The 21,263-nt window shown below is 36.6% G+C and overlaps 1 protein-coding gene across 2 annotated transcripts in view; it reads right to left on the minus strand.

Annotated features, from left to right (window-relative positions):
• The window catches only part of WDR27 (WD repeat domain 27), a 397,567-nt gene that overhangs the window by 136,615 nt on the left and 239,689 nt on the right, over positions 1–21,263 (minus strand). Inside the window, exon 26 of one of the 2 annotated variants that reach the window (XM_058289717.2) lies at positions 10,357–10,415. The exons of the other annotated variant lie outside the window; for it this stretch is intronic. Within the exon in view, the coding sequence (XP_058145700.1) occupies positions 10,357–10,415 (59 nt within the window). The remainder of the gene's footprint in view (positions 1–10,356; positions 10,416–21,263) is intronic. 2 annotated transcript variants of the gene reach the window in all.

The raw sequence follows: 21,263 nt of genomic DNA on the forward strand, positions 1-21,263 counted from the left end.
AACTTGCAATTCCCTTCTACCTCTGGCTGATCTCCTTGATAGGAGGGTTTAAATGAAGAAGCACAGAAGCCAAGGCAGAGCCCCAATTTGTAAAGACTGTAAAGGTATTCTTTGCATTGGTTTGTTTGCTTTTGTAGGCTCCTGGAACTCAAGAAAATCTTAAAATACCATTAACTGAATACAAACTTATGGCACAGACAGCTCAGGCACTAAATCACAGAAATAAACTTTAAATGATAAAAATCCAGAAACCATTAATGAAGAGAATGAGACATTGGAGATACCAAAGACTTTAAAAATTAACTTCAGTATGCACCAGTTAAGAAAGGAAAACTCAGGGAAGAACAAAAAGATATTAAGAAAAAATGATGAATGAACAAGATAAGAATCTCAAAAAATATATAAATTATTAAAAGGAACTAAATAATAATACTAGAGTTGAAGACCAAAATAAGTGAATGAAAAATTCCCTAGAGGGTTTCAACACCAGATTGGAGCTAGTAGAAGAAAGAATCAGTGATCTCAAAGACAAGACAATTGATATTATTCAGGCTGATGAGCATAAAGAAAAGAATTTTTAAAAGTGAGCATATTAATATATGTATTATGGGAATTTCAGAAGGAAAAGGAAGAGATAAAGTGGAAGAATGAAAAATCAAAGAAATAATGACATGAGACTCCAGAATTTAATGAAAAACATGAATATACACATTCAAGAATTCCAAATGCCACATACTTGATAATATTTGACAAAAAGGACAGAACCACACTCAGGCACATAGAAAGAGAACTGTTGAATGCCAAGGACAAGGAGAGACTTGGGAAGTTGCAAGAGAAAAGCAACATGTTATGTAGATTGGAGCCCCAATAAGATTGTCAATTTCTCATCAGAAGGCAGGCAAGAAGACAGTAGGGAAAAAATAAAAAGTGCTGAAAGGAAAGGAAACTTTTACCAAGCAAGAATTTTATATCCATCAAAACTCAAAAAATGAGAGGAGAAATTAAGACATTCCAAAATAAACAAGACCTGAGGGAGTTCATCATCACTAGAACTGCCCTGCAAGAATTGATAAAAGGAGTTCTTAAAACAGAAAGGAAAGATACTAGAAAGTGTATCAAAACAGTATATATAAGTAAAGATTTCTGCTAATAATAACCATATGTGGTAATTATTAAGGCCAGTGCTATTGTATTGTGTGTGTGGTTTTTTTTTGTATGTACCTCTGCTTTCTACTTCTTCCACATTCAAAACTAAACGCATAAAGTAATGCTAATTCTATGGTTTGGGATATACAATATATAAAGATATAAACTGTAAAAAGTACACCAAAAAGGTGGGGAGATTGGGATATACAATATATAAAGATATAAACTGTAAAAAGTACACCAAAAAGGTGGGGAGATGGAGGGGCATAGCAGCAGTGTTTGTGTATGCTACTGAATTTTAGTTGATACTAAATCATATGTGTTTCTTTTTTTTTTATTGACTTTGTAATAATATTACATTAAAAATATATATATATGAGGTCCCATTCAACCCCACCACCCCCACCCCACCTCTCCCCCCCCAGCAACACTCATTCCCATCATCATGACACATCCATTGCATTTGGTAAGTACATCTTTGGGCACCTCTGCACCTCATGGTCAATGGTCCACATCATGGCCCATATTCTCCCCCATTCCATCCAGTGGGCCCTGTGAGGATTTACAATGTCCGGTGATTGCCCCTGCAGCACCATCCAGGGTAGCTCCATGTCCCAAAGACACCTCCACCTCTCATCTCTTCCTGCCTTTCCCCATACCCATCAGCCACCATGTCCACTTTTCCCACTCCAATGCCACCTTTTCTATGTGGACATTGGATTGGTTGTGTCCATTGCACCTCTATGTCAAGAGGAGGCTCAGATTCCACATGGATGCTGGATGCAATCCTCCCACTTTCAGTTGTAATCACTCTAGGCTCCATGGTGTGGTGGTTGTCCTTCTTCAACTCCATCTTAGCTGAGTGTGGTGAGTCCAATAAATCAGATTGTAGGTGCTGGAGTCTGTTGAGGCTCAGGACCTGGCTATCACACTGTCAGTCCAGAGATTCAAATCCCCTAAATATATCTTAAACCCCAACACTAACTGCAACTCCAGCACATTAGCATTTCTGTACACCAATAATGAGCAAGATCAGGAGGAAATCAAGAAACAAATACCATTCACAATAGTAAATTTAAAAAATCAAATACTTAGGAATAAATTTAACTAAAGAGGTAAAGAACTTATACACCGAGAACTATACAAGATTGTTCAAGGAAATCAAAGAAGACCTAAATAAATGGAAGACTATTCCTTGTTCATGGATAGGAAGACTGAACATTATTAAGATGTCTATCCTACCAAAACTGATCTACACATTCAATGCAATCCCAATAAAAATCAACACAGCCTTCTTTAAGGAACTAGAAAAACTAACTATGAAATTTATTTGGAAAGGAAAGAGACCCCGAATAGCCAAAGACATACTGAAAAAGAAAAACGAAATTGGAGGAATCACACTACCTGACTTCAAAACATACTACAAAGCTACGGTGGTGAAAACAGCATGGTTTTGGCATAAGGAGAGACACACAGACCAATGGAATCGAATTGAAAGCTCTGATATAGAACCTCACATATATAGCCACATAATATTCGATAAAGCCACCAAACCCTCTCAACTGGGAGAGAGTGGCCTATTCAACAAATGGTGTCTGGAGAACTGGATAGCCATATGTAGAAGAATGAAAGAGGATTACCATCTCACACCTTATACAAAGATCAACTCAAGATGGATCAAAGACCTAAATATAAGAGCCAAGACCATAAAAACCTTAGAAAGCAGTGTAGGGAAACATCTACAGGACCTTGTAATAGGAAATGGATTTATGAATATCTCACCAAAAGCACGAGCAGCAAAAGAACTAATAGATAAATGGGACTTCCTCAAAATTAAAGCCTTCTGCACCTCAAAGGAGTTTGTCAAGAAAGTAAAAAGGGAGCCCACACAGTGGGAGAAAATATTTGGCAACCATATATCTGATGAGAAACTTATAACTTGCATATATAAAGAACTCCTATATCTTGAAAATGAAAAGATAAACAACCCATTTAAAAAATGGGAAAAAGACTTAAACAGACACTTCTCCAAAGAAGAAATACAAATGGCAAAAAAGCACATGAAAAAATGTTCCAAATCTCTATCAGGGAAATGCAAATCAAAACCACAATGAGATACCATATGTGTTTCTTAAAGATTTAAGGTGTTATATTTAAGGACCATGGAAACTACAAAGAAAATATCTGAAACATAAGTATAGAAAGAAATTAGAGACTCAAAATGGTACACTAAAAAAATGAAATAAACATGAAAGTAGGGGAGAGGACACTGCCATGTGACAAAAAAGCCAAGGAATGCCAAAGATTACCAGCCAGCCAGAACATTACTGATCCTGGAAGGAAGCAAGCCTTCTAGCCAAAGCATTGATTTGGAATTCTGCCTCTGAAACTGCCTATTCCTTCCATGATGAAATCCTAATAGAAGAGTGAATGGTAGGAGACAATTTACAGGTACAGCTCCATCCCTAATGAGTTTTGCAAACTTGGTCTTAAAAGTCAAACTATATTGAGAGAACTTCTGGGAAGATGGTGGAGTAGGGAGCTTCAGGTTTCACTCCTCTTCCAAAAACAGTTAGTACGCTGTCAGAAATTGTCTGAAACAACTGTTCTGGAACTTTGGAGGCCAGGGGAAATACTATGCAGTATCCAGGGAAGAGTGGAACAAAGAGACAGTGAAACTATGGAGAAAGACTATGCGTAACTCATTTGGCCATTGCTGCTGACACCCATCTCCCACCCCTGAGCAAGTCGGGTGGACTCTGCCTAACTGGCTGCTGCAGACTAGGAGGGGAACACAGCCCAGGACTGACCTAGCTTTTGACTGATGAATTTAAACAGCTTGGTCCCAATCTTTTACCCCATCCCAGACAGGCAGTGCCATGTCTTTGCTTTAATCCCACCTGAGAGGCGGAGTCTGCAGAGAAATAAAACACCCTGCCTTCTTAGAGCTATAGGGAACAGGTGGCCAAGAGCACCATCTGCTGGGCAGACCAGGAAAGTGCAGTCTTGAGAAGTTGACAAAAATGCATTTTGGGCATCTTTCTTGACCCTCTCCCCAGTGCCCTTTGGAATTGGTCCATGCCCCATTCATGGATTCATGGCACCTTTTTGGCTAGGGAATATTGATGAACAAAGTTTCAAAGAAGAGCCCAGAGTCAATCAACAACAAAACATGAGAGAGAAACTGACATTCAGAGTAAACTCATCAAGATAATCAGATGCCCAGATGTGAGCAAAAAATTACAAGCCAAGCCACTCTAAGAAAGAGGAAGATACGGCCTAGTCAAAGGAACAAATTAAAAAGTAAGAGGAGACAGTATTTGGAACAACTATCAAAGATGTTCAAATAAACCTCCTAAATGAAGGAAACTATAGCTAAAGAGACAAAGGATATAAAGAAGATAATGAGTAAGCCTGAGGAAGATCTGAAAGCATGCAAACAAAAATAACAGAACTTATGGCAATGAAAGGGACAGTACAAGAGATTAAAAAATACATTGAAGTCATAAAACAGCAGATATGAACAGGCAGAAGAAAGAATGGTAAACTGGAAGATAGGACATTTTAAATCTCACAAACAGAATAACAGATAGAGGGGAATGGGAAAAATTAAGCAAGGTGCCAGGGAACTGAATGACAGCACAAAGTGCACAAACACATGTGTATTGGGAGTTACAGAAAGAGACAAGAAAAGAAAGGTGGCAGAACAAATATTTGAGAAAAGAATGGCTGAAATTTTCCCAACTTTTATGAAAGACATAAATATACATGTCCAAGAAGCTTAACATACTCCAAACAGAATAAATCCTAATAGACCAAACCTGACACACATACAAATCAGAATATCAAATGCCAAAGATAAATAGAGAATCCTGACAGCAGCAAGAAAAAAGTGCTGTGTCACATACAAAGGAAAAGTAAGATTACGTGCAAATTTCTCAGCAGAAACCAAGGTGAGAAGGCAGTGGGTTGAAGGTAAAAAAAGAGGAAAACTACCAGTCAAAAGTTCTATATACAGCAAAACTGTCACTCAAAAATGAGGGAGGATTGAAAATATCCACAGAAATCAGAAACAGAGAGTTTATCAACAAGAAATCTTCCCTACAAGAAATACAAGAAAACAAGAAGTTCTGCAACTGAAAATAAAAGACAAGAGAGAGAAGTGTGGAGGAAAATGTAGAAATAAATTATTTCATAAGGTTAACTAAACAGGTACAATAATTACAAAAACAAGATATGACATATGAAAACAAAGGATAAAATGGTTGACATAAGTACTGCCTTTAGTTTAATAACATTAAATGTTAAATGATTAAACTCTCCAATCAAAGGACACAGACTGGCAGAATGGATTTAAAAAGTATGATCCATCAATGTGTGGTCTACAAGAGACTCACCTTAGACCCAAGTACACAAATATAAAGAGCTGGAATAGCTATACTATATCAGACCAAATAGACTTTAAAGGCAATACTGTTGTAAGAGACAAAGAAGAGCCCTATATATTACTAAAAGTATCAATACCTCAGGAAGAAATAACAATCATAAATATATATACACATAAAGAGGATTCCAAAATATATGAGCCAAACAATGGCAAAACTGAAGAAATAGATATTTCTACAATAGTAGTTGGAGACTTCAATACACTATTCTTATCAATAAATACAAAAGTCTAGACAAAGGATAAATATGGAAGCTGAGAACTTGAATAATATGAGAAGTAACCTAGACCTATCAGACATATACAGCACATTGCATCCCAAAACGGCAGGGCATAAATACTTCTCAAGTGCACATGGATCATTCTCCAAGATACACCGTGTGTTGGGTCACAACACCAGTCACATTTAGAAATGTGCTATTTTGTTTTCAAATATTTGATGACTTTCCTGATATTTTTCAGATTTTGATTACTAATTTAGTTCCATTGTGATCAGAGAACATGTATAAATAACCCATGGTCAAAGAAGAAATCAAAAGGAAAATTAGAAAGTATTTTGAATTGAATGAACATGAAAACATAACATATGACAATTTGAGAGAGTCTCCTAAAGTAGTTTAAAAGAGGAAATTTATAGCACCAAATGCCTATATTAGGAAAGAAAATTAATTGACTCAGCTTCCACCTTAAGAAACTAGAAAGGTAAATTAACCCAAAATATTAGAAGGCAGGAGATAATAAAGATCAAAGCAGAAATTATTTAAATACAGAAAACAGTAAAACAGTATTGAAAAGCAAAGAAAGCAAAATCTAGTTCTTTGAAAAGATAAATAAAACTGAAAAAAAGTCTTGCCAGGTAAAAAAGAGAGAAGACACAAATTGCAATATCAGGATTGAATGAGATAATATCACTACAGATTCTACAGATATTAAAAAGATAATAAAGGAATATTATGATCACCTTTATGACAATAAAGTCAACAAAACAGATGAAATTAATAAAAAATCCTTGAAAGAAAAAAACTACCAAAGTTCACTCAAGAAGAAATAGATAACCTAATGAGTCACATATCTATTATGCCAATAAAATTGCATACAAATTTGTTCCCAGTTCACATGATCATATATGCATGAAATCTCATTGAAACTCCAAAAAGTTTAAACTAATAAGTGAATTTAGCCAGGTTGTAGGATATAAAATTATTATTCAAAATCCACATGCATTCCTATATACTAGCACTGAATTATCAGAAATTGAAATTCAAAGTTAATAACATTTACAGTAGCATCAAAAATATTAAATACTTAGGAATAAATCTGACAGAAATATAAACTACCTATACACTAAAAACTACAAAACACTGCTGAGAAAAACTAAGACCTATATAAATGGAGACATACCACGCTCATGAGTTGCAAAACCAAATATTTTTAAGATGTCAGCTTCCCACCAAATAGTCCCACTGATTTAATGCAATCCCAATCAAAATCTCACCAGGATTTACTTTCTGCAGAAAAATATTGAGTTTTCAAATTTATGAACATGTGTATCTCACCATTTAAGTCTTTTTAAATTTGTCTCGGCAGTATTTTGTAGCTTTCACTGAGTATCTTTTTACTCTCCCTAATGAAAATTTTAAAATTTTCTATCAGTTACTGAGGAATGTTAAAATCTTAACTATGATTGTAAACTTATCTAGTTCTCCCTTTTATTATGTGAAAATTTACTTCATACTTCTGAATCTGTCATTAGATGCATATAAATTAAAGATTGTTAGATCATATTAATAGATCTTTATCATTATGGAAATTATCTCTCAAAATTTTCATCTTGAAGTCTATTTTGCCTGATATCAATATAACCATATTAACTTTATTAGTTCTCACATTGCATATATTTTTCCATAATTTGCTTTCAACTGGTCTGTCTTCATATTGATAGTGTATTTCTGACATTCTGCCTTATAATTGCTATGCCTATTCATTTACATTTGATGTAAGAATTGATTTGTTTAAGTTTAGGTCTTCCATTTTAGTGTGTGTTTTCTAACTGTCCCATCTGTTTATTCTTCTCTGTTCTTCCATTCCTACCATCTTTTGAGTAAAGTGAGTATTTTTTTAAGTATTTTATTTGCTCTGTGGGACTTTCAGCTGTAACTTTTGTCTGGTAGTTGCTTTGCACAATACAGTATGGACCAATAAATTATCACAATTAACTTTCCATTAATATTATATGATATGTCAGTTGGTTCCTCCAGGAACCAGACATTGAGGTGGAGTTAAGAATGCGAGAGGGTTATTGAAGGCTAATGCCTATGAAAGATAACATGGAGAAAGCGGGATTGACCAGGGAAAACTTTCAGAATGCAATAAAAATCTTACACCTGTGAAAGGGAAGGTGGGAGGAAGCAGAATTGGACAGACAGAACCTCAGAACATGATGCAGGTCTGGCAAAGTCCCAGTCAAACCAAGAAGGAACTCTGGAGCAGCAGTTCTCAATTGGAGATTGAAATACAAAGAGAAAAATATTTGATTATAGATTTCAGATATTCTTTTCTATTTTTTTATTTTTCACTTTTTGGCAACATCTGGACCATTTTTGATTATCATAACTTGGGTAGATGCAGCTAAACATCCTTCAATGTACAGGATAACCTGCCACTAGAGAGAATTATCCAGCTCAAAATAATAGTTTTGAGATTGAGAAACACTGTTCTAGAGCAAAGGTTGCCCATTAGAGCAGTTCCACATTGGAAAGAAATGACCAGGCCCGGGAAACGGACTTTGGCCCAGTGGTTAGGGCGTCCGTCTACCATATGGGAGGTCCGCGGTTCAAACCCCAGGCCTCCTTGACCCGTGTGGAGCTGGCCATGAGCAGTGCTGATGCGCGCAAGGAGTGCCGTGCCACGCAAGGGTGTCCCCCGCGTGGGGGAGCCCCCACGCGCAAGGAGTGCGCCCGTGAGGAGAGCCGCCCAGCGTGAAAAGAAAGAGCAGCCTGCCCAGGAATGGCGCCGCCCACACTTCCCGTGCCACTGACGACAACAGAAGCGGACAAAGAAACAAGACGCAGCAAATAGACACAGAGAACAGACAACCAGGGGAGGGGGGGATATTAAATAAATAAAAATAAATCTTTAAAAAAAAAAATTACTACTTTGTAAAAAAAAATAAAAATAAAAATAAATTAAAAAAAAATAAAAAGAAATGACCAGGCCCTATTACACATGCCACACTAAGTCCCTGGCTCGGGACAAGTCAGAAAGAGCATGCCCTAGGTTTGATGTCTTCTAGCTGCCTTCCTTGCAACTGAATAGCAAGTTTTCCTTGAAGAGAAGTCCAAGAACCATATATCTATGATTACCACACACTGTTTCATGAACAATGTAAGAAAATTAAAATAGTACAATATGAGTTACACCTCTCATTCTTTACTTTGTGATCTTGTTGGCACATATTTTGCTTCCATGCAGGCTATAAACTCCACCAAATATTGTTATTATTTTTGCTTTAAATAACTGATTGAATGCTTAAAGAAATTTATAAAGATAACTTATAAGTTTATCTCTTTGAGTATTTTTCTGTACCATTCTCACCCATCTCTCCTTCTGAGACTACAGTGACATGTATGTTAGATTATGGATTTCAGATGTTCTTTACCATTTTTATTTTTCACTTGTTGCTCTTTGTATTTCTATTTACTTGTCTTCAAGTTCATTGATCCTTTCATCTTCTGTTTCCAGTCTACTCTTTTTTTTTAAGATTTATTTATTTTTATTTATTCTCCATCCCTACCCCCAGTCCCCCACCCCTGTTTTCTGCTCTTTGTGTCCATTTGCTGTGTGTTCTTTTGTATCTGCTTGTATTCTCATTAGGTGGCTCTGGGAACTGATCCTGGGACCTTCTGGAGTGGGAGAGAGGTGATCATTGTCTTACGCCCCCTCAGCTCCCTGATCTGCTGCATTTCTTATTATCCCTTCTCTGTATCTCTTTTGTTGCATCATCTTGCTGTGCCAGCTCTCTGTATGGGTCAGCTCTCCTGCCCAGGGCAGCACTCCTACGTGGGGCAGTACTCTGCACAGGCTAGCGCTCTGCGTAGGCCAGCTTGCCACATGGGCCAGTTCACCACACCGGCCAGCTTGCCTTCACCAGGAGGCGCTGGGCATCAAACCCTGGAACTCCTATATGGTAGATGGGAGCCCAATTGCTTGAACCATATTGGCTTCCCTCCAGTTTACTCTTAATAGCACTGAGTGAATTCTACATTTCTGTGGCTGCATCTTTAATTTCTAGCTTTTCCATTTTTTATCGTTTCTCTCTTCAGAAATTCCTTATCTGTTCCCATATAGTGGCTATCCTTTCCTTTAGAATTTATAATTTTTATTATACTTATTAATAAATACCTATTTTAAAGTCCCATTCTAAGATTTATAATATTTTTGTGATCTCTGGTCTGCTTCTATTGTCTATTTTCTCTGTGGGCTATGGATCTCACATTCTTGATCCTTTATGTACCTTCTAATTTTCATTGCGTGCCAGACATTTTGTGTAAAAGCACATGTAAAAACTGAAGTAAATAATATTTACTCCAGGAAATGGCATGCGGGATGCCTGCTAGTACTGAGGGGCTGAGGAAATCTAATCTGTAGTTGATCTGGGTTGGGGCTTTATTTCAGCTTTAGTTAGATCCATTTCACTGCTGCCTTCAAATAGTTAAGGGTAGTATCAAAACTTTTTCTTTCAGAGAGCCTGGGGCTTAAATACTCACAAGATTACAAAGATTTCCTGAGGTTTTATGACGGTGCTGCTAGATTTCCAAACTAGGGGCTGTAAAGGAAGAAAATAAAGCACATTATCTCTACAGGACCATAAAATCAATTACTATATCCAGCTGAAGGAATTTATAGTATCAGAAACAAAATTTAAGAATTTAATCAATCATTATCTTTGTTCCACCATGAAAAGGTCAAGTAATATGGAGTTATTCACAAATTTTAATTAATTATTTCCATGTCAAGTTTCCTATACAAGTATTTGTAATCCATAAGCAATAAAACATTAAACTGTCCTTAAAATCTCTCTGGTATTTGAACCATGACTTCAAAGATCATATGCATGGTGTTCTTTTGATTCACATTTCATCAAGCCTTTAAGAAAGAAAACACCTTGAAATAAAATTTTTGAAAATTAATGAAATATTAATCCCCAGTTTGCTTGTGTCTCTTTTAAAACATAAAGTATATTTCATTGCAATGCAAAATACAATGCAATGTAAAATCAGAAAATGTATCTTCTCCTATTTCTATAAAGGTTCTTAACCTAGTTTAGTAGGAAGAGCCAACCAAAGCAACCAAAAAAGGTATTTTATTTGAAGATTGTAAAGAATTCTACTGAACTATTAGAGCATTTTCATTATTCCAATAATAATAATGATAATGATAATGATAAACAAAAAAAAAACAGGTAAAAAAGCTTTTAAAAAAAATAAAGAAGTCTACTGAGAAAAGAGGGAATTCTAGGCAGAGGAAAAGTGTGTCAGGAAAGTCAAGTACCTGGAATGGTCAGGTAAGAGTGTGGGGTCTATAGGACAGACTGGCTATACTTGAAACAGGACAGGCAGCATGAAGTTGAGTGGTAACATATATTTTATATAGGCATATATAAAATTTTTTGTAAAACCCAGACTCTCTGAAAATGAAAGGGGACTCCAGGAGAGTGGAAATAAGCCATGACTTTCCTGGGTTAATCAGAAGGAGTGGTCACTCCACTACATGCCATGTTTTGTATAGTCTTTATGGTCTATGAAACAGAGAAAAAGGTTTAAAGAAGGAAGGATGATTGTAAGATATTATGATTAGATCAGTGGTAGAAGCATGGAAGATTGATTCGAAATGGGTACATTTGAAGACACAGAAACCACTAGAGAAACATCCGTATAATCTATTTGGGAACAGGACAGTTTACAGAAAGGAGGAGTGGAGAAGATAGAAATGATTTGGTAATGGAATGGATTATATTTGATGACCAAGTGAATATAGGTTGATTGGAGAGTATGAATGTAGGATAATTCCAAGATTCCCAAGTTGGGCTACTGGATGGATGGTGGTACAAATGAACAAAATAAGAAAGACAGCAGGACTATAAGGTTTAGGAATAAAATACTTTGTCTGGATCAGAATATGGAGCTTGAAGTGCTGCAGGCCTTCCAGGTGGAAATGCCAAGGAGAAAATGAAAAATGGTTCTAAAGTGCAGAGGTAAGTTGGGGCATTCAGCAAAACTTAGAGATAGAAGCTTAAGACAGAGAAAGGGATGATAAGTTCCAGAAACTGCATCAAAAATGAAAATATAATAAGTCTTACAGCAGATCAGTGAAGAAAACCTGTACTTAGAGAAGCATAAGTTTTCAACTCTGGCTATACTGGAGCTCAAGTAGAGCTGGAGTACTGGTATTTGATAAAAAGTTCCCCAGTGACTCTAAAGTAGAACCAAGGTTAAGAACCACTGAATTCAAAGATAGAAGAAACAGAATTGATTTTTTAAAACCAAAGGAGTGACAAAAAAAAAAAGGTATGAGTAGAAGGTGATTATAAATCAAATGAAAGCTCAGAAAATACTTTTGATGAAAAGCTTAATCCTGAGCACATCAAATATTTAAATGATAATAAATAAGATCAAGCTTAGCTACTAGTTTAAAACTGTGCTTCTAATAATATCAATATATTTCTAGCTAACCAATGGTTATTTTCACTTAAAAATGTCAAATATAATTGTTTTTAGGAGGTACCCAGGGTAGAATCTGAGCTCTCATACATCGGAAACACTCAACCACTGAGCTACACCTGCTCCCCTGCCAAATGTAATTTATAGTGTGAGATTGACACTTAGTCTTATTGAGTTTCCCTTGTATGTGACACATTGGTTTTCTCTTGCTGCTTTCATAATCCTCTCTTTATCTCTGGCATTTGTCATTCTGAATAGTAGGTGTCTCAGAGTAGGTCTATTCAGATTTATTCTGTTTGGTGTGCATTGTTTTCTTGGATATTGATATTTATGTCTTCCATAAGGGTTGGAAAGTTTTCAGTCATTATTTCCTCAAATATTCCTTCTGGCTCTTTTCCATTTTCTTGTCCTTCTGGGACACTGATATCATATATATTTGTGTGTTTCACATTGTCATTCAGTTCCTTAAGACTCTATTCCATTTTTTCCATTCTTTTTCCTTTCTGTTTTCCTCTCTTTTCAAGTTCAGATGCTTGGTCCTCTAATTCACTAATTCTGTCTTCCACCAATTCAAATCCACTTTTATATGAGATTAAAATATATTTTAATCTCATCCATTGTGGCCTTAATTCCCTTAAGCTCTGTTACTTTTCAATACATTTTCAATTGTTTTTTTAATAATATATTTTTTTTATTTTTTCAAAGATACTTAGATTACATAAAATTATGCAGAAAATATAAGGATTCCCACATGCCCCACTCCCCACACCTCCCACACTATCCCATATAAACAAAATCCTTCATTAGAGAGGCACATTCATTGCATTGATAAACACATCCTGGGACATTGCCACTGAGTATGGACCATAGTTCACATTGTAATTTACTCTCCCCCGCACACAATTCTGCATGTTGTAAAATGGCCTGTATCTGTTGTTGCAATGCCATTCAGGATGATTCCCTAGCCCCAAAAGAGCCCCCATATCACACCTGTTTTTCCCTCTCCCTGTCTCCAAAGCCTCCAGTGGCCACTGCCTCCACATCAATTTTGTAATTTCCTCCACTGCTAGAATCACAGTAATTCTACAGTAGAATACCAGTAAGTCCACTCTAGTCCATAGTTCAACTGTTTTTTTCTGTTCTTACCCAGTATCTTCTTAATATCCTTTATCCCTCTAGTCATATTTTCCTTCAACTCCTTGAATTGATTTAGGAGATTTGCGTGAACCATAACAAAACAAATATATAATACTAATACAGGGTGTTAATAATTGGGTGTGTTGGGGGAAAATACACCAAATGTATGATATTGGCTATAGTTAGTAGTAATGTTTTGACAATTCTCTTTCATAGTTTGTAACAAATGTTTCACAACAATGCAAAGTGCTGGTGGTGGGGTGATGCATGGAAGCCCTGTATGAGGATATGCATGCTTGCTTTGTAGGTTCACAACTTTTACTACACCCTTATTGTTTATGTATGTTCATGTATGAATGACATACTTTAATGAAATTTTTTAATGAAAAAAAAGTATTTTTAAAATTGTGTTCAGGAGAAGAAGGTATATCTACAAAGGAGTAGGCACATATCTGTTTTTCCACAAAAGATAAAAAGGTATGAGAAACCGTTTACAAAGTGTGATGTGACACAGAAATCTTTTTTTCACTGCAACATAACTTTTAAGGAATTATTTTAGTCAAAACAGATGTTTTTTCTTACTTTAAAATTTGAAAATCCAAATCATAAGGATAAGAAAACATATTTTCCAAGTTTAGAGGTAGCTTAATTTTGTCACTTCTGAATCCATGCCTGAAGGAATTTAAAGGAATTATTCACACCAAATTGGGGTTGTTTCAGGGATAGGGGATTGGAGGAATGCATAAAAGGGAGAATCTGGGGAACAGATGCAGCTCAGGTGGTTGAGAGCCTGCCTTCCATGTGCAAGATCCCAGGTTCAATTCCCAATACCTCCTATAAATAATAACTAACAAAAAAAATTTAAATGACAAAATAAAATAAAAAATTAAAGGGAGAATCAGCATTTTTTCAGCACCTCAGAAATGCTAGGCTCAGTACTAAAACTTGCACATGCATGATCTAATTTAATCCTCACAACAAGATAGCAGCATCTCATTATACAGATTGGTATGAACCTATTGTTTATTGGCTTCCAGTATTCAATTTTTCTTCATAGTAGCACTTTGATCTCTTTTGGGGTAATCGCCTTTTTTCTCCATTCTGCGAAAGGTCTGGTGGGATTATAAAATCAAGGTACAGAAGCCAAACAAGAGGCCTGTCTGTCTGAACCTATGCATCATCACCCTAATACAGACAAGGGGCAGGCATAAGACTAAAGCTCTGACAATTACAGACTTTCTCTCAGGTCTTTGAGTTTTAATGCTGAAGAAACAGAAGGAATTCATTTATCTTTGGGATGCCCTGACTAGACTCTTCCAGCTACAAGAGGATTCCTTTAGTTCCTGTTCCTGACTTGCTAGAACAACCTTGGTTTCTGCCTACTTCTTAGCCTTGTTCTCTTGCCTTGCCATAAATTCTGTGAGCTCTTGATATGCTTCCAGTCAATCCCCTTTAATTTAATTTTGCCATAGTTGGCTCCATTGCTCACAATCAAAGGTAGGGAAACTGAGGTTCAGAGGTTAAATGACAACTTCAAGGGCATACACACTTACAAGATGAGACTCAAATCCAGTTGTTTTATATCTGAAGCCCATGCTCTTTCCTAGTATCGACCTAAACATCCTATGTTTTATGAACTGTTTAAATACCTTGGTATTTCCTACAAAAATCACAGACATATGATTAAATGGTAGTCTGCATGAAATCCTTGTTAAAAAAAAAATAGGAGAAATAGTTATTCTCTCAGATGCTGCACTCACTAAAGAAACGATCCAAGATAGTTGCTATATTAAGAGAAAATAAAGCCAATTTTAAGTCTTATTAAGCTTAATATATGACATATTTTTAAAGACTATGTAGATCTGGGAGATAGATTGCTATATATTGCTTACACAGCACTAAATTTATCCTGACATATTTTGCCAGTCAGCACTAAGAACTGGCAGATACACGTAAGTGCTCCTTTCCAGTGAACAAAAGTACTAATGCTGTTTTTATGTGTTTTTGCCTGGAGTTAAAGTCCAATTTCTAAATGCAAAGCTTAATATCTTTGGTAAAATTTTATTCTTAGATGAAACTTTATCCTAAATCAATCAATAGAAGACTAATTTTTAGTATTAAGTTCTATACAGTATTCTAAATCAGAAACACAGAAGTAAATTAATACTCTATTCCAAGTAAGACAAAACATTGCCAACATAACATATTTTTTAAACTTTATTTCAACTTCAAAAAATAAAATAACACACAAAAGACAGCTTAAAAATGTTATGGAAGCATTACTCTAAAAATTCTGTCCAGACACGTTTATCTCATTTAATCCTAAAATCAAACCCAATTGTTTCTCCAGTATTCCAAAAGATGAATAAATGAGCATAGACTGGTTAAATGAGATGACCAAGTCTTCCTTGTTAATGAAGAAAATGAAAAAAAAAATGCTTGATCATATTCACATCTCATAAAACTAAATCCCATATTCTTTTTTTTTACCTTTATCATTGATATAGCACCTTATTTGCCTTTGCTTCAAAAATATTACATAACTTATTATTTGTTTAAAATTTTAGGGATCCTTAACCCTCACCTACTAAAAACACCTCTACCAGATATTAGAAATCTATAATATTTATTTACTTCCTTATTTACTTTAAATAGAGGAGAAACTGAATACTTTCCTAAACAATGAGTGCTTTTTTTAAAATCACAATGCTAGAACGTTTTTGAGTGTGCATGTTTAAAACCACTTTACTTCCTTTAATTAATCTGTTCATAAAGAATTGAGTGTTAAAAAATGAGTTTTGCAAGCCAAGTACCATTTTCTCATTAACTACATTATCAGTTCAAGTTTTATTTTTATTGTTCACCTGTCTTCAACAATCTGCTTTTGTTTGTCTGTGACTGGTTACCCATTAAAAGGAACCCTTTGTCACTGCCGAACCCAAGAGCATCACTGCACCACTGTCACGACCATCCACTGCCCAACCACACCCTTGCACCTTATCGTAGATTTTGCCCATATGGGCATTGGCTCACAACTCTCTACACCCTGTCTCTGGTATTTTGTCATAACTTACAAAATTGCATGGGAAAGAGTGTAAACTATAATGTAAACTATAACCCATGCTTCAATACGTGTTCATCAGTTGTAACACATGTACAACACTAATGAAGGATGTTGTTCATGTGGGAAAGTGGGGGAGGAGGAGAGTGGGGCATATGGGAATCCCCTACATTTTTTATGTAACAGTTATGTAATCTAAAGCTTCTTCAAAAATAATTAGTTAACAAGGAACCCTTCGGTAAATTATTTAAGGAACCACATAAAAAACTTTGTAATGTAAATGCCATTTAATCAAGTTCTACCTTTTGAGTTCTAAAAGTCTTGAGATCAATTCCAAGAGTGAGAACAGGGGAGAACTTTTGTGGATAGGAAAAAATTCTCTTATATCTGAGTGGAAAAGGCAGCAGTGTGGTCTAAGAACCCATTCTGGGTTGCGGAATCTCGACAGATGAAAAGAGCAGGCCTGCGTGTACCTGAAGGAGAGCAGAAACCAAGGCAGTTGTTTGCTTGGCACCCTGAGATGACCACATGCCTTAAGAGCCCAGCCTTCTCTGACACGGCCTGTTGGGGCAAGTCCAGCACATACCAGAGAACCCTGAAACCAATTATCTGCTTTAATGGACCCTCAGCAGATTTTCTATCTTCCTTTTGGTAAAATTTGATTGCATTCCTGGCCCTCAAAATATGCTACCTTATAAAATATATTGAAATGTTTTTATTATGGCCACTTTCAGTTTTCACTGATCTGGCTGACATTACAAGGTGGGTTTGCACTGGGCTGTGACTTGCTAAAGCATTTTTGTACTTCTTTTAATAAATAGTAAAGAAATTTGGATTTAGGAAACTATTTTTGCTAAATTGATGTTAGAGACTCTTAAAGCATTCAGTAGTGGGAAACGGACTTTGGCCCAGTGGTTAGGGCGTCCGTCTACCATATGGGAGGTCCACGGTTCAAACCCCGGGCCTCCTTGACCCGTGTGGAGCTGGCCATGCGCAGTGCTGATGCGCGCAAGGAGTGCCGTGCCACGCAGGAGTGTCCCCCACGTGGGGGAGCCCCACGCGCAAGGAGTGCGCCCCGTAAGGAGAGCCACCCAGCGTGAAAAGAAAGAGCAGCCTGCCCAGGAACGGTGCCGCCCACACTTCCCGTGCCGCTGATGACAACAGAAGCGGACAAAGAAACAAGACCCAGCAAATGGACACCAAGAACAGACAACCAGGGGAGGGGGGGAAATTAAATAAATAAATAAATCTTTAAAAAAAAAAAAAAAAAAAAAAGCATTCAGTAGTGTGCTGGACATTGTGCTGTTTCCCTTCAAACCTCAAGCATGTGATGACACATAACTCTATGAAGGAGACATTGCTCTCTCCACCATCCAGATGATGAAACAAGTTCAAGAGAGGTTACTAATATGGCCAAATACAGAGAGCTAAGGCAGTGAGGAAGGCACAGTTTGAAACCAAGTCATGGTGACTTGAAAGCTCACATTATTAACCACAGTGCTTCCCAGAAATTTTATTAACAAAGGGCAATTTACGTCCCCAAAGAGGGACAATTTTATCACATACATTTAAAAGTCCCTGAAGACAAAATAGATTCTTGGAGAAATGGGCAAAAGAAGCATTATAATTTATTGAATGCTATCTGTCTTCAATGGAAGTGGAATTCAAATGTTGAATTGAATTGAGTCAATATATTGTTTCAGAAATAAACTTCACAGGCCTATTTCAGATGAATAGAACTAACGTAAATGTCTGGTAGAACTGTTTCTTAATATTCTTTATATTAACTTTGGTTGGAAAATAGTTTCAAAACACATTGTTTCTCAACATCCCAGCTGGCAGTACCAGCACAAAAATGTCTAGCCTTAACAGAGTTTATAAATGTGTAATTTATTTGGAAAAAGTTGTTTAAAAAAAAAAGATGAACATAAACTTTTCATTTACATCAGTCACCTCAAACTTCCTGTAACCTCCTATTTTAGTTAAAGGCATAGGGGGAAGCAGATTTGGCTCAACTGACAGAGCATTCACCTACCATATGGGAGGCCCAGGTTCAAACCCAGGGCCTCCTGACCCATGTGGTGAGCTGGCCCATGCACAGTGCTGATGCACATAAGGAGTGTCGTGCCACGCAGGGGTGTCCCCCCCCGCACAAGGAGTGTGCCCCATAAGGAGAGTCACCCCACATGAAAAAAGTGCAGCCTGCCCAGGAGTGGCACCACACACACAGAAAGCTGACACAGCAAGATGACATAGTCAAAAGAGGCACAGATTCCTGGTGCCGCTGACAAGAATGCAAGCAGACACAGAAGGACACACAGCGAATGGACAAAGACAGCAGACAACGGGGGAGGGCGGGAATAAATAAATAATAAATCTTTAAAAATAAATAAATAATAAAGATATAGGAAAAAATAATGGTCCAGTCCAACGTCGTGAATTTTCACTTTTCATCTCCACATCAAAACTGATGAAAAGTAGGAATCTAATTTAAAAAAACAACAACACAGGCTGATTCTGGTTACTGAACTCACTTAAGACTCAAAAGTTCTCTAGAGTCAAATCCAAAGTAGGTCTATTTGCAGTCAATCAACAAATGCAAATATATTGTGAAAGAAAAATGGAAAAGATATCCTTTGCATGATTAAATAATTAAAAATGATGACGATTTCACAGAAAAGTGAGATTTGTCTAGAGAAAGTATAAGTCAATTTTCCACTTTGGTACCATGGATAATTAATATGCTCTTCTGTTAGCTATAACATGACAATTATGTCTGAGAAAGAAAGTTCTACATCTCATCCTTTGAGTAGTCTTCATAGATAAAAGCATAATAGAGCAGTGACCAAGAATAAGGACATAATCTTTGGAAACAAAATTCCAGCCTTGGCTTCTACCTACTCTTACATTCATCATTTAATGCCCATGAGCTAAGTCTCTCATATATAAATTAGCAATAATAAGACTATTGACTTCTCACTTTTGATGTAACTATTAAATAAGCAAATGTTAATAAAGAGCCTCTCACAGTGCCTGGCACATAAAAAGCAATTCATAAATATTATAGTTAATAGGTATACAATCTGTTCCCCATTTTAATACCTTCCTCATTTCTCTTTCCTCTTTATAAAGTGATATCTAAGAAGCAAACTGAAATTGGAGAACTGCTTTCTAAGTAAGAATAATCAGATTTCAGTCTGAAGAATTCAGAATGTTGTTGGATCTGAGTTATGTAGTAATACAAGCCATAGCTTATGCTTGAACATTGTCACTTGCACAAATGTGTACTTTAATACTATTGAAAATGAGACAAAATAAGTACATTCAAAACTGGAAACTCCAATCCAAAGAAAATTAATACTTAATATGGCTGGGCTCTGTAAATTACAAAAGAAAAGAAAAAAGCACATAAGAATCCAGGGAGGGGGTGAAGCATACAGCATGGAAACAAAGCAAATGGTGGGTAACACATTAAGCCCTCAGATAAAAAGTGAGAGAAAAGGTTTGCATAGTCAGGCTCTATATTCAGTGCAGTCCTAGCTCAAACCCAGGAGGGGCTGTCTCAAAGAGGACATTTGGGGATGAACGGGGGAACTTGGGCTTCTTAAAATTACCACAGCCATGCAGTGGATCTAATGGTGGTTGGTGAATTTTAGTCAGCCAAAGGGATGCTGATGCTAAATACCAGAAATCTGTTGGCTTTTATAAAGCATATTTATTTGGGGTAGAAGCTTAGAGTTACCAGCCATAAAGCATAAGTTACTTCCCTCACCAAAGTCTATTGCCACATGTTGGGGCAAGATGGCTGCCGACGTCTGCCAAGAGTTCAGGCTTCTTGGGTTCCTCTCTTCCCAGGGCTCTGTTTCTCTCCAGACTCAGCTCCTCTGTTTCCTCCACACAGTCAGCTGTAGACTTTCAGGCGACGGGCTCTGTCTCTTTTCCCAGGGTTTCTGCAGTGTCTAAAAAACCATCTCTATTCCTCTGTGTTCTCCTGTGTGTTCATTTCCTGGGCTCTAGCCCAAAACTCCAGCATCAAAACTCCAACTCTGTCCTTTGCCATGTCTTTTATCTGTGAGTCCCAACCCACCAAGGGGTGGGGACCCATCACCCTACTGATGTGGCCCAATCAAAGCCCTAATCATAATTTAATCATGCACAGGTACAGACCAGTTTACAAACATAATCTAATATCTACTTTTGAATTCATGAACCATATGAAACTGCTACAGTTGGGAAGGACCAAAGATGCTACAATTCTTGCCATGTTTGAGTCAGTCAGGCACCATCAGGATTTGTCAGGCAAATCCAGGATTTTAAAGTACTTTCTTGAAAAAAGAAGAAATCTGAGTTTCACTGACTACAGAGTAGAGCTTCCTGTCAGGATGATTTATATGGAAGAATAGTGCATATCTGCATTTTTGCTCTATAAAATATATAAACTAATTTAAGTAGTAACAAACACAGTTTTGACCAGTGCAAAATTTCCAATAAGGAGAGGTCCTTACGTTCTCCCTAAATAGTTACATTTCTTATGGAGACTTCCAGGTAAAAGTGGACACATGCTAGTAATCCTTTAATGGAGCCTCCCTACCACCCACCAATCAAAAAAAAAACAGCGAAAGATGACAACTATAAGATCAAAAGAAAGCACTAGCAGACACTCGACTGCAAAAATCTGGAAGATATTTTCCAATAAGCACAAGATTAAAGAAAATAGATTGAGAAACAAATTTTTGGCCTACATATGTGTCGCCCT

This window comes from Dasypus novemcinctus, chromosome 28, assembly GCF_030445035.2.
Source record: "Dasypus novemcinctus isolate mDasNov1 chromosome 28, mDasNov1.1.hap2, whole genome shotgun sequence".
In the NCBI taxonomy this organism is placed as follows: Eukaryota; Metazoa; Chordata; class Mammalia; order Cingulata; family Dasypodidae; genus Dasypus; species Dasypus novemcinctus.